Here is a 12,155-nt window from a genome sequence, read left to right as displayed (position 1 = left end):
GGCAATATTAAGAATAATTTCTGCATAGCTTGAGCTGTAACACCCCTCTTTGTAGCTGAGAGACAGATTCTGTCAATTACTTCATGTCCCAGAATGAGAGGTTGTTACTGCTTATTCAGGCAACATGGCATTATGCGCAAACACATCTAAACCATTGGGACAACAAACTGATGAATTTATGCATTCTGCTTGGGATAACCTTACTCTTTTGCAAAATGTAATGAGGGAAGCAGTAAATGTAGGTTAAAAGAATTGAAGTACAGAGGTATGAGACTTCTATTATAAACAAAACCCTGTTGAGAGATAAAAATCAAATTTGTGTAGGTGTTCCAGTAATGAGACGGGCATAAAAAAGAACAATGGAAGAGACACTATCAACAGTGCTTAATTTCTAAACAAATAGAAACCAGCCCTCACACCTGGTTTAAAGTTACACTCAACTAGCTTGGATTACAGACACATGGGAATTCATTGTGGTTATTCAGTGGCAATGAAAAACTGTACATAGTCAAAGGGATTTAGTGGCACTGAAAATATGGTGCTATGTCTTGTTGATCCCTGGGTCATATTAAATCATGGCTGTGGTTCAAGGCCTGCTAGGCCAGTGTTGTTGTGGTTACATTACTTAAAAAGAAGGGTGCAAAAATACTATGAGTGATGAAAAGTTTTACTGCAAATGTCCTAAAGGGCTTTTGTGTTTGTTTGTTTCAGGTTTTTTTTTTAAATTATGACTGTTTCTTAAGGAGAAACATATTCCTAACCACAACTGCATCTAAATGGAGGAGCCTTTTTGTCAGGGTAAATTTCAATAGGCGTTTCAAGTCTTTTTCAAGAAAAGTATGCAGTCAGCTCCCTGTCCCAGATTACGCTGATAAAGTGTGTTCAGCTTTCCTATAAAGTAGCCCAACCGGGTCGTCACACTTCATATATCCAGACATATGGTACTGTGGCCTTTGTAAGCTGCCAGTAAGCAGCCTGGTGGAAACAAGAGAGAGGCTATGTAAGAAATTGCAGAACAGCAATAGGCTGGGAAGACTGTCAGAACTAAGCATTAGAAAGAGAAACCATTGGGATAATTTCTACCTGTCATCCAAAGGGATCATTTTTCTTATCTGAATAGCTTTCCAATTCTGTTCTAGGGAATTGCGGGGTTCTGTGGAAGCTTACTAAAGGTTTCTCAACTGAATTATCAGAAATTGTGGAGAGGATTCCAAGAAGATCATTTTGTCAGTTTTACAGTTGGGTATGTTCTACAGCAAACTTCTTGTTTCTGCAGACTGATAATGAGGGGAAAAAGGCCACATCACCCTCTAGGAACCATATAAATGTCTTAGAAAACACCCCAAAATCCTTTGCTATGCACAAAGATTCACCTTCAGGAGGTATTCAAGGGAGACACATTGAACCAATCCCTTCTGGTCCCTACAAGTCACAGAATCATAGAATCGTACAGTTGGAAGAGACCCCAAGGGCCATCCAGTCCAGCCCCATTCTGCCATGCAGGAACTCTCAATCAAAGCATCCCCGACAGATGGCCATGCAGCCTCTGTTTAAAGACCTCCAAGTAAGTCAGTCTCATGTCGCACAAGACTGTTATTTTACTACATTTTAACAGAATTCTAATAAATGTGGAAAATGTTGCTAAGGAGGAGAACTATATTAAAGCAGCTGCTCTGCCTCTATGACATCTTTTCAGTTTGTGCTGTCTTTTCCCGACTTTATGTCTCTGCTCAAGTATTTAAAAAATGAACTACTTTTGGTGCCATCTAGTGACTTTCAAGGTTTATTTCTTGATTTTTTCAACCAAAAGTAATCTACTCACTCAAGGTCTGCTGCCATACACATCAGAGGGTTAAATACAGCTTTACTTCCAGCTAAACTAGACCCATTTGATGAAAAAGTCATGTTACTCACTGTTTATGTAAGTCTTGTTGATTTCAATGGCTCTACTATAGTGTGGAAGAAAATTAGATTTAGCCTGAAAATATTTTCATGTACTAATATTTACACAGCACATTTTTAGAGAGTAATTATATTGCCAGCAGAATGTTTATAGTGCTCTTAATGACAACTGAAGAGTAATTAAGTAGAGAGCCAGTGGGGTATAATGGTTAACATTCTATGCCAAACTCTGGTAGAAGTCAGTTTGGCTCTCCCAGCTGTAGGAAATCCATTGAATGGGTTTATTAAATTAATTTCTGCTAATCACCCTTTGCTGTTTCTACCACAACTTACTTCACATGCAACTAGAAGAATGACGAACAATGGGACTCAAAAATCATAAATTACAGCTTCACCGAACAGCTAATATGTATCCATTATTTTGTCTTTAAAAACTATGGGTAAATAATGAACCTTTATGAGATAGCATTCTGAGCTTCTACACTGGAGGTCATAGGATTTGTGGTGGTATTAGAACACAATTGCTACCCTGCATAAGCTATGGTGTCGTTTATTGCAAAGTAGGTGTCCACATAACACAAAATCCTGTGGACATCTGTAGATTAAAAGACACAGACAGAGACTCATGGGAAAGCAAGGTGGGCTCAGGTTATCCCTGGAGAAGAGAGGTGTATTAAGTACAGCCCTTTAGATGCTGTTGGACTGCAACACCCATAAAATCTAGCCATCAACACTAATGCTGGAACTTGCAATGCTGCATGATAACCTTGCTGGGAGATCTGCCACAGCAGAGATAACAGAGTTTGGTAAAGCTCTGGAGGTACTCAAGTTTGAGTTTTCTATCAGTTTGCTATTAGTAACTGGGGGCAAATAAAAATCAATTAAAGCTGAATCGACCAAAGAAGCTGATGACCAGAAGTTTGGAAGGAAAGAACCAGAACCAGAATTTTTCTAAGGAAAAGTGAGATAAAAATAAACGTGTTTGCACTTGGGGCTCTATTAAGAAATAGTAAAGTCCCCTGATTGCACTGCTGTTAGTAACAGTGACTCTAAGGCAAGGCATTTCCTGGCTGTTAATAATCAGATGGTTGAAGAGTCTACAGTCTCTTCCAGCTACTTCTTTGCTGCCAAGATATGTTCTCTTTTTCTGGCTCTTCTGCCTCAATAGCATAGTTGCAATACAGGGCAGTTAATGGAATGCATAGGCTACAAACGTCTAACAGCTTCAGACCTGCTTAAATGTTCTGGTTTCCCCCAGAGAATTCTATGCAGTGTAATTTGATGACAATGCTATGTTTGTCAGAGACCCCTCCCCAAATGACAGGAGCAAGGGAATAGTGATTTGATGAGTTAACAGATTAAGACATCAAACTAACTATAATATGGGTTAGTCTGAGTGTATGAGGAGATCATAGGTTTTCACTTCCACATTAGCCACATCTTCTTACAATGCCTGAATTCACTAAGGTGTAGTTTGCTCTACTGTTTAGTGCTACATTTGAATTAAGCCAAGCAGCACAAAAATGTCTCTGGCAGAAGAGTCTACAGCATGCTCCTTAAATTAATTCTGTTTATAATTTGCCAACTGGGTCAACAACCACTGCTTTTTTTATCTTTATAATGATGCATTATATAACTGTTAAGTTGTACGTGTAATGAAGTACATGTCTTGCTTTGCAGAAATACAAGTAATATTTAACTATGGGAAGAGTGCAACCACATTTCTCTAATTTACAGTGAAATAAAATCCAATCTCCAATTAGTCCCATTTCAGAAAAGAAAAAGAAATGAATTTTAAAATATTGTTTTAGAAACATTACCTTGTGTGCTTACATGTATGGATTTCTCTCTCTGTGTTGCTGTTTTTTACAGTTGATCCTGGTGCAATTAAAACTTTGATACAGCTGGGATTAGCCTCTCCTCTCATTAAGTGAGAATGGTCTCAAGAAAGATAACTCATTCTATCTATCGTGTGTATATGGCTAGAGTCCAGACCCTGATGAGATAAAAATGTCCTTTGAGGCAGCGCCTGACCTGGTGTTAAAATAAAGCAACAACTGGTAGAGTGTAAGGGGTTTCAGCCAGCACATATTTGGATGATGGTTTCATTAGAGCTTGATGAAAGCCATACAGTACCTTTGTGGCCAGATGACACTCCATCACCCTAATATTGAAATGAGAAGTTGCTGCTTTGTTCATTTCAACACAACTGTTCGCAATAACAAAAGCTGCTCCCCCTGGAAGCTTTACATCAGTTGCCCTCAGAGGATTGAACTCTATCAGCTTGGCCTAGAAAGAAAAATGAACAATCAAGACTAATTTCAACTGGTAGCCAGTCCTATATTTAAGATCAGTCAGTCAAACACCATTTATTTCTGGGCATTTTTTTCTCTTTGCCTTGGGGAATCTATGGTTAATAAGAAGAAAACTGACACGCAACAGTAAGAAAGAACATATTTAAGCCCCCAACAGCAGAATTACTTAGCAAATCTGAATGTTTTCATCCTTGGAGATACATTTTAAGAGTTTTCTATCAGTGGGATCAATTAATTTTGTAGAATCAACAATTCAGTTGAACAAAGTTCTATATATATCTGCATCAGCAATGGCCAATAAAAAGGGAAGTCTCCTGAAGCAGTTTTGTCTTGCAGCTGAGCCAATTAACAAGATAAAAAGACCGGCCATAGAAAGGAAACAAAATATTATGAAACTGTGAGAAACAGAAATTTAACAGTAATTCTCTATCATAATTCTCTATGGATGTGTGTACCCAAAACTTATACACATGTGAAGTAAGTTCAGCCCTTATTTCTTCCATATTTTGGACTGCATGTCTCAGAAGACAGGGCCCAAGTCTCACTTGAAGACCTGTTTGTTGGCTGTCAAATGGTATGAAGTGGCAGTGAGCCACCACACCACCTCATGCTGTGTGGTTCTTCTTCCCAGAAGTTTATGTGCCATTTGGCAGGCCAGGAGACCGTGACCAATTAGCAGCTGGAGGAGACAGGGCTTTCTGGGTGCCCAGTACTGAAGCTGCAGTCATGATTCAGGTCTGCTCAAGAACAGCCCCAGAAGCAATGAACCATTCAAACCTCATTGAGACTTTGGGGATATAGGCATGGAAGATCAGGCCCAGCTTGAGGGCACAAGGAACTGCCTTACTCTCCAGAGGCAGGGAAACCATGCAGTGGTTATGTGCCCATGTGCATTCATTAGCTGTCACTCCACAATCGCCCCTGGCAATCTGGTCAGAGGGCCAGGCTGATCACATGGCAGCCACATCAAGCCAACACTACACAACTATAACAATAAAATTATGACAGTCAAGTGGTGTGTCTGTGTGTTTCTTGGATGTAACCCCCTCCTCCCATACTGACCTCTTGATGTTAAGCCCATAATCACTCTCTGTTAACTATGCTTATTTAAACTGATGGGAATGACAGGTAAGCATCTGGAAGGCCAATGTTGCCCACCCTGCTCTAAAACTTTTCATCAGCTGTATCTCAAAGGCTTTTCAGCTCACACTTAGATGGTACATACAGTTCCTTTCTCTGCAAGAAAGCAGATGGATTGGTCCATGCCTCCTCCTTGTGTGCCAATATAGCGTTCACTCTTGCTGCAAAGTTCAGCCAATTCCACCTAAGGAAACACAGAATTCAACTCAGAAAGAAAGACAGAGGATTTTCCTGCAGACATTCTTTACAACTGAACTAATGATAGGGGATATCGGCATGCCTCAGAGTTCACTATACTTCCACACAAATTTCATACCAGTTAACTAAACTTTGATATCATATTGTTCCATCTCTAAACTGATATTGGTTAGCCTGCATTTGGGCCTCTTTCTCTCTGTTTTCCTCTGATACATGCCAGGATTTCTTTGCCTACAGCATGTTTGCAAATCCTTTAAAGTTTCTGGAGCCTCCCACATATAAAAATCCAACTTTTTTTCTTGGTTTCTTTTCACTTGCTGCAGGACTGGGTCTATAAACATATACTCAGCTATACCTCAGTTAACAAAATAGACAAATTTGGGGGCATTACTGTTTTACCAGACAATTTGGTACCAGAGGCAGAAATAACAAAAACAACCGGGATATGTTCCTATATTAGAAGGAAGAGGAGGAGGAGGAGGTAAAAAAAGTAGTTAAACATGTTTCAGCAAATTCATTATTCAAAACCCGGGTCAGGGAAACCTTACATAAGGAAACAAAAGCATTTGGAACCTTCTAGAGACCACTTGAAGGCTTCTTCCAAAATGCAACCAGGGATGACATTTTCTTTCATTAGCATTCACTTTTCTTATGATTTCTATGTTGGTCCCCAAATTTGTTTCTCTTTTAACATTTTGGAATAGATGGTGAAGCAGGCTTATCTTTTCTTTCCTTTCATTCTGTTTTGCTGAACATGCATGCTCAGCAAGGAGTTCTGGAGGCAGCAACTGTTTACCTTGCCTTTTGCAGGCTAATAAACTCAGCTACAGTAGGATCAGCTAGGGGAGAATTCCACTCTTTTCCTACACAGATTTATAACCCCATTAATCATGAGAAAGCAGATGAGAGGAGTATCCAATTTCTCATAGAATGATGGAGTCATTTAATAAAGGCAAATGGAAAGATTTGAGACAAACAGAAGTAACCCTCCCCCACAGAGAGAAAAATTAAACTATGCAGTCAACAATTCAGTTTAAAAGCAACTTTTAAAAGACAATCTTTAAAATTAGACAAATTCATAGAGAGTATGCACTAGTTTCTGATAGCTATGTGCTGCCTCTCAGATAAGCAGAGATTTCCCCATACGGGGGGGGGGGGGGGGGGGGGAGGAAACCCCCCATATCTTGCTTGTGGGCTTTCTGTGGGCATCTGGTTTACCACTATAAGGCTATATAGGCAGGTCGGATTCAGCAAAAGTTCTTGTTGGAGTCTTTTGGATTCCTGCCCCACCATTGTTAAAATTATGCCATGCAATAGCGACTAGCTAGTTTCCATACTTAACAGTTTGGCACTTTAGCACATGCATGTGGTGTGTGTGTGTGTGCCTTCAAGTTGCCTGTTGACTTATAGCAACCCCATGAATTTCACAGGGTTTTCTTAAGCAAGGAATACTTAGCGGTGGTTTTGCCAGTTCCTTCCCCTGACATATAGCCTATAGTGGTACAGTTGGCCCTTCTTATTCATGGATTTTTTTATACATGGATTCAAGCATCCACGGTTTGAAAATGTTCCAAAAAAGTATAAATTTCAAATATCAAACCTTGATTTTCCGTTTTTATAAGGGACACCATTTTGCTATGTCATTATATTTAATGGGACTTGGGCATACACGGATTTTGTTATACACGGAGATCTTGGAACCAAATCCTAGCGTATAACAAGGGTCCACTGTATTTATTGGCAGTCTGACTCCCAAGTACAGGGTTTATCAATGGACTTGTGAACCAGGGACGTGGCCAGGATTTTGGGAAGGGGGGAGTCCAGACTAAGTGCCACTATTATAATGGGGCTTGGGTGCAGCGGCCCAGCAGCACACACCATTCATTTTATCTAACGGAAAGGGGGGCGGACCCCAAGAACCCCCCCTTGGCTACATCCCTGTGTGAACTAATCAATTCCAAGAATACGATGAAGTGGCATTAGACAAATGGGCCTTAGTGCTCTACTCAGCCTCAGTGCTTCTATCCAACATATGGAGATAATGTCCTATCATACAGGGGCAGTATATCTGGAAAGTACCAATATGAGGAAGGCTGTTCTAATAGAGCAAACTGAGCTCAAGCATCAAAGACTGCAATAGGGGAAATGCAAAAAAAAGTGGCACATTTTTGTACACACACACACACACACACTTTCCTAGCAAGGCACGGCACCACAGAGTCTTAAGCTAGATAAACACTAATGTAATGACATTAACCAGCACACAGCTGTGAGATAAAACCAGTAACTCGCTGCATTTAGAAGAGAAGAATGTGGGCATGCCTGCTTACTTGTTCAGTCTCCATAAGGCATTGAAGACAGTCAAAGTTGTAAATTATGATCTTAGAGCTCCCTAATCAGGGTGAATGGTTGCACATGCCTTGGAAACCAAGAGACACAGAGCTCCTGAGACATGTAAATTCCCCCATAAACTCTGAAGTAAGAGAACAGAACTGTCAAAAATGGATTAACAAACTTGAAAATGTGCACAGGGTTTAATGTGAATAAACCTTTCAGGAGACTTTGAAGTGAAACTGCAGGCTTGTTATTGATGATCTAGATTAAGCAGATATTTTAAATACTGTACAAAGATAAAAGGTGAATATTGTTACTTGAACATTTTTGAGGGTACACTCAGAATACTAATGCTGAATTGTTGTTAACTTCCCTCAAGTCATCCCAACTCATGGCAACCCTGTGGCTGAGACATCTCTAAGACCTCCTATTCTCCACTGCTCTGCTTAGGTCCTGCAGAGTCAAGCCCAGGACATCCATGATCAAGTCTAACCATTTGCCATGTGGTCTTTCTCTCTTTCTACTGCCTTCTATCTTTCCTAGCATTATTGTCTTTTCTAATGAGTTATGCCTTCTCTAAAGTATTGACCACATTCATAAATTACAACATGCATATACGTATTCATATCTTTATGAAGAGCTCATATGGGTGGGTGAATCTTGCTTTTTGGCATCCTGTCCAGTTTATGTAATATAAAACTTTTCAACGTTGAAATATAGGTTGAACCTTATAATAAGGGACACCTGGTAACTCTAATTGTATTACACTTCTCATACCAGACAGAGTAAACATACACCAAGACATTCAGCCTAATAGCCAGCTGAACAGACCACATAAAATGGTAGTGATGTTTCAATTGTCTTGCTCTGCCACAGCCAAACTATGAGTGCATATTTAGCAAACAGTGTAGCACTAAGGGGCATAGTTTCACGTAGAGGAGGCTCGGATTCCCATCACTTATTATAGTTATAATAGGTATAACCAGAACCTCTAGAAAAGTAGTCATATCTACTCTGACTTGGATGGTGCTCAGAAATTACCTAGTAGTAGTGAAGCTGTTGTAACAACAGTTATGTTTCCCTATGACTGGTCTTTGTTAGTAGTCTGGCCACTGCATTTTGGACCTGAAGGCACCAGAACATTTCAAAAATGTTTGCAAAGGTAGCCCCGCATAGAATGTTTTCCAGTGATCAAGGCCTGGATCACTGGAGTCAGGTCTGACATCTCTATAAATAGGTACGGCTGGCACACTGTATTTTGTTCTAATCTATGCTGCAAGCAGCCATGGGTCACATATTAGAAAAATGTGGGATAAAATAAAAAGTTAATATGATATCAGAATTAAAGCACATATTTGCAAGGGGAAAAGGTCAATGTATAATTGTCCTTGAGAAAATGTTGACAAAAGACAAATATCATTTTATTATTTATTTATTTATTTTTCTGCCTCTCCCAAGGATCAAAGTGGGATTACATCATTAAAATAACACAGTACAATTCCAGAAGACTAAAGTCTGCGAAAGTCTACTAAAGTCAGATGCGTACGGTGGAGTGGAAGCCAGGGATAGGCATATATATATATGCCATCGGTATGTGAGAATATCAATTCAAATTCAAAATCTTTTGTGTATGGAAATGAAGTGGCAAGCCCAGTTTTAAAGGTTTTTGAATTTGAATTGACTTAGTCAGATATCAATGACATACAGTATATATGTCTGTCTCTGGCTTCCACGCCAGCAAATTCACCTGAGGAAGTAGACTGAAGTCTATGAAAGCTCATGCTGCCAACTTCTTTCAGTGAGTCTGAAAGGTGCTACAAGATTTCTCTACATACTGATTCTACAGACAAATATGGCTATATCTTTGAATGCTGCCTACAGGCTATACGTTGTTCACTCCTGCTCTAAAAGGAAAACAGTGGCTCCAAAGAGGTGGTATTTATAAGAACTACAAGAGGAAGAGGAAGAGTTCAGGTCTGAACCACTGCCACCTCTACTCTAGAGCATCCTAGTGGATGCTCTTGCCTAAGCAGACATAGCTGGGGAAACTCACACCCCAACTTATTTTCTTCATTTGGTAACTAATGCAAGCCAGGATCAATCCTTGGAAGCCAGCATGATGGGAGAAGAGTGGAATGAAGGAGAAGCATGTTGCTACAGCATTAACGTATAATTACATAAACCGTGGTTTATGAAGATTTGGAAAAGTGCCCAGATTCTGTCAATGTTTACACTTGCTCTTATCTGTCAAAACTTCTGTATATATGATTAGTAGAGAGACGTGTGTGATGAATATGTTAAATTTACAATATAGATTATCATAAAGTGGGCACTGCAGTATTAGAGTACTGGACCAGATAAAACTGAAAGAATTTGAAAGGAGAAGTGCAGAAAAACCATGAAAGGGAAGGTAAGCTTTGAAGCTTTGCCAGTTTCCTTGTGAAACTGACCTTGTGGGAATTTTGCCAATATGTGCTGAAAATGCCCCATCCCACCTGCCACTCAGCAAATGGGTGTTACTTATTGAAGTGGGGGCCAAGGTGAAGAATGAATCACCATTTCCCTACATTTAACTATCTGGATATTGAGAGACCACAACGCCACATCTTTCAAGCACTTGCTGGAGCAACCACATCTGGAATGTGCTCAGAAAACTAGAAACTGCTCTATAGTCCCTGTGCGACAATCACACAATCTGGAAAGGGTTCAAAAATCACTGTTAAAAAGGTGACCCATGCCCTTTCATAAGTAGCTTTTCAGGAACTCCTGAATGCTGAATTTCACCATGTGGTGCTAGTGACCACAAAAGGATAAACAAGACATCTGTGCTCTATTATCACGGTTAAACCATGACTTTACCTCAAAGTGTTCTTCTCACAGAATCTGTGGGATCTGACATACTTCTTTTTATCATGCAATAACTGCCAATGACGGGTGATGCCTGTGCATGTTCTTGTGAACCGTACCAGGGTTTGGAAAAGTTAATTGTTTGGACCAGAACTCCTGATGGTCATGCTGGTTGGGGGATTCCAGGAGTTATGGCCACAAAATGTAACTTTCCAAGTTCTGTTTTTATTATCAGATATTTTTTCCTGGTTCCATGCGCAGCCTGTTATTTGGGGGGAGGGGGGCTGGCATAGTTTTTAACTGACACATGAAAAAATGTGTCATGTCAGTCAGCCACAAAACAGTCTGATCTGCCATACAGTAGATGTGGTGGTATCTTATGAGGCTCTCATATTAGTGATTTACGTTTCTTCCTTGCTACTGCCTTCTCATGTCACAAAGAGTCCCCTTGATGGCTCACATCTTCCACCATCCTGGCCTTTCTCGACATCTCTTCTCAACCTTGTCTGTTAGCTACTCCAGAGTTCTCAGCAGATGTTCTTTAAAAGATTAACTGTCGTGGAGATGAGTGTAAACAACAAACTCATTTTTCTTTTACTACACAAACAGAAATGTCATAAAGGCTCCTTACGCAGCCTGCTTTGAACTTCTCGGAACAGACTGCCCTCTCCATACACACACAGCCATACACACTCTCCCTCTCTCTTTCTCTCTCACACACGTATGTACAAATTAGGCCATTACTGCCAACCACTCAGCTTCTTTCATTAAGTTCCCATTTTTTAAAACATAAAAACTGATTCCCTTTATCCAGAGAATTGTCTGAAGGCACATGACATATAGCATATGCTCAGCTATGTAGCTCTGACGCTACAGATCGCCTGGATGGGAAACTATCTGGGAACAAATTGTCAGTGGTACTGAGCAGCAAAAGCATGTTAAGTCCGTCTGCCAGTAACCAAACACTGCAAAATAACCAAGTAGGGCTGCAGAAGCCGTAAGTAAACTATTGGAGATGCTGTGAGAGGTGAAGAAGGATCCCAGCCCACTTCCTTTTTTTCTGATGGGTGTCTTGGCTTCCATTAAGGGTTCTGCTATTTCCCCCTCAGTTTTCAAAATTCTGGCCACCTCCTTCTGCACATGTAATCCAGGTGTTCATATTAGTTGGCAGTTATGAGTGTCGCACTGGCATTTATGAGCCAAAGATGTTTACCAATGTTGGGTTATAGAAGACACTGTGTATAGCATTTTGTGATTATGCAGTAAAATAACATTAAATCAAAAATACTTAATTAAAAGAACAAAGGGGAAAAAATATCAAGAATAGTCCTGTAGTCCCACAACAAGCAGAGGTTAATCTTCCACATTTGTTTCCCTTGTCTCAGTGCCCTCTATACTTCTGGGAGGTGTGATAGTACG

General features: G+C 40.1%; 1 protein-coding gene across 2 annotated transcripts in view; it reads right to left on the bottom strand.

Annotated features, from left to right (window-relative positions):
- Positions 1–12,155, bottom strand: part of GALK2 (galactokinase 2) — a 49,288-nt gene that overhangs the window by 18,657 nt on the left and 18,476 nt on the right. For both annotated transcript variants that reach the window (XM_042474800.1, XM_042474801.1), the window contains exons 6-7: positions 5,443–5,541; positions 4,039–4,191 (exon numbers count right to left, since the gene is read on the bottom strand). In XM_042474800.1, the coding sequence (XP_042330734.1) occupies positions 4,039–4,191; positions 5,443–5,541 (252 nt within the window). The remainder of the gene's footprint in view (positions 1–4,038; positions 4,192–5,442; positions 5,542–12,155) is intronic.

The sequence above is a fragment of the Sceloporus undulatus genome, chromosome 6 (genome assembly GCF_019175285.1).
Source record: "Sceloporus undulatus isolate JIND9_A2432 ecotype Alabama chromosome 6, SceUnd_v1.1, whole genome shotgun sequence".
NCBI classification, from domain to species: Eukaryota; Metazoa; Chordata; class Lepidosauria; order Squamata; family Phrynosomatidae; genus Sceloporus; species Sceloporus undulatus.
The sequence above is the reverse complement of the archived record's forward strand: the minus strand, read 5'-3'. Positions and strand labels throughout refer to the sequence as shown.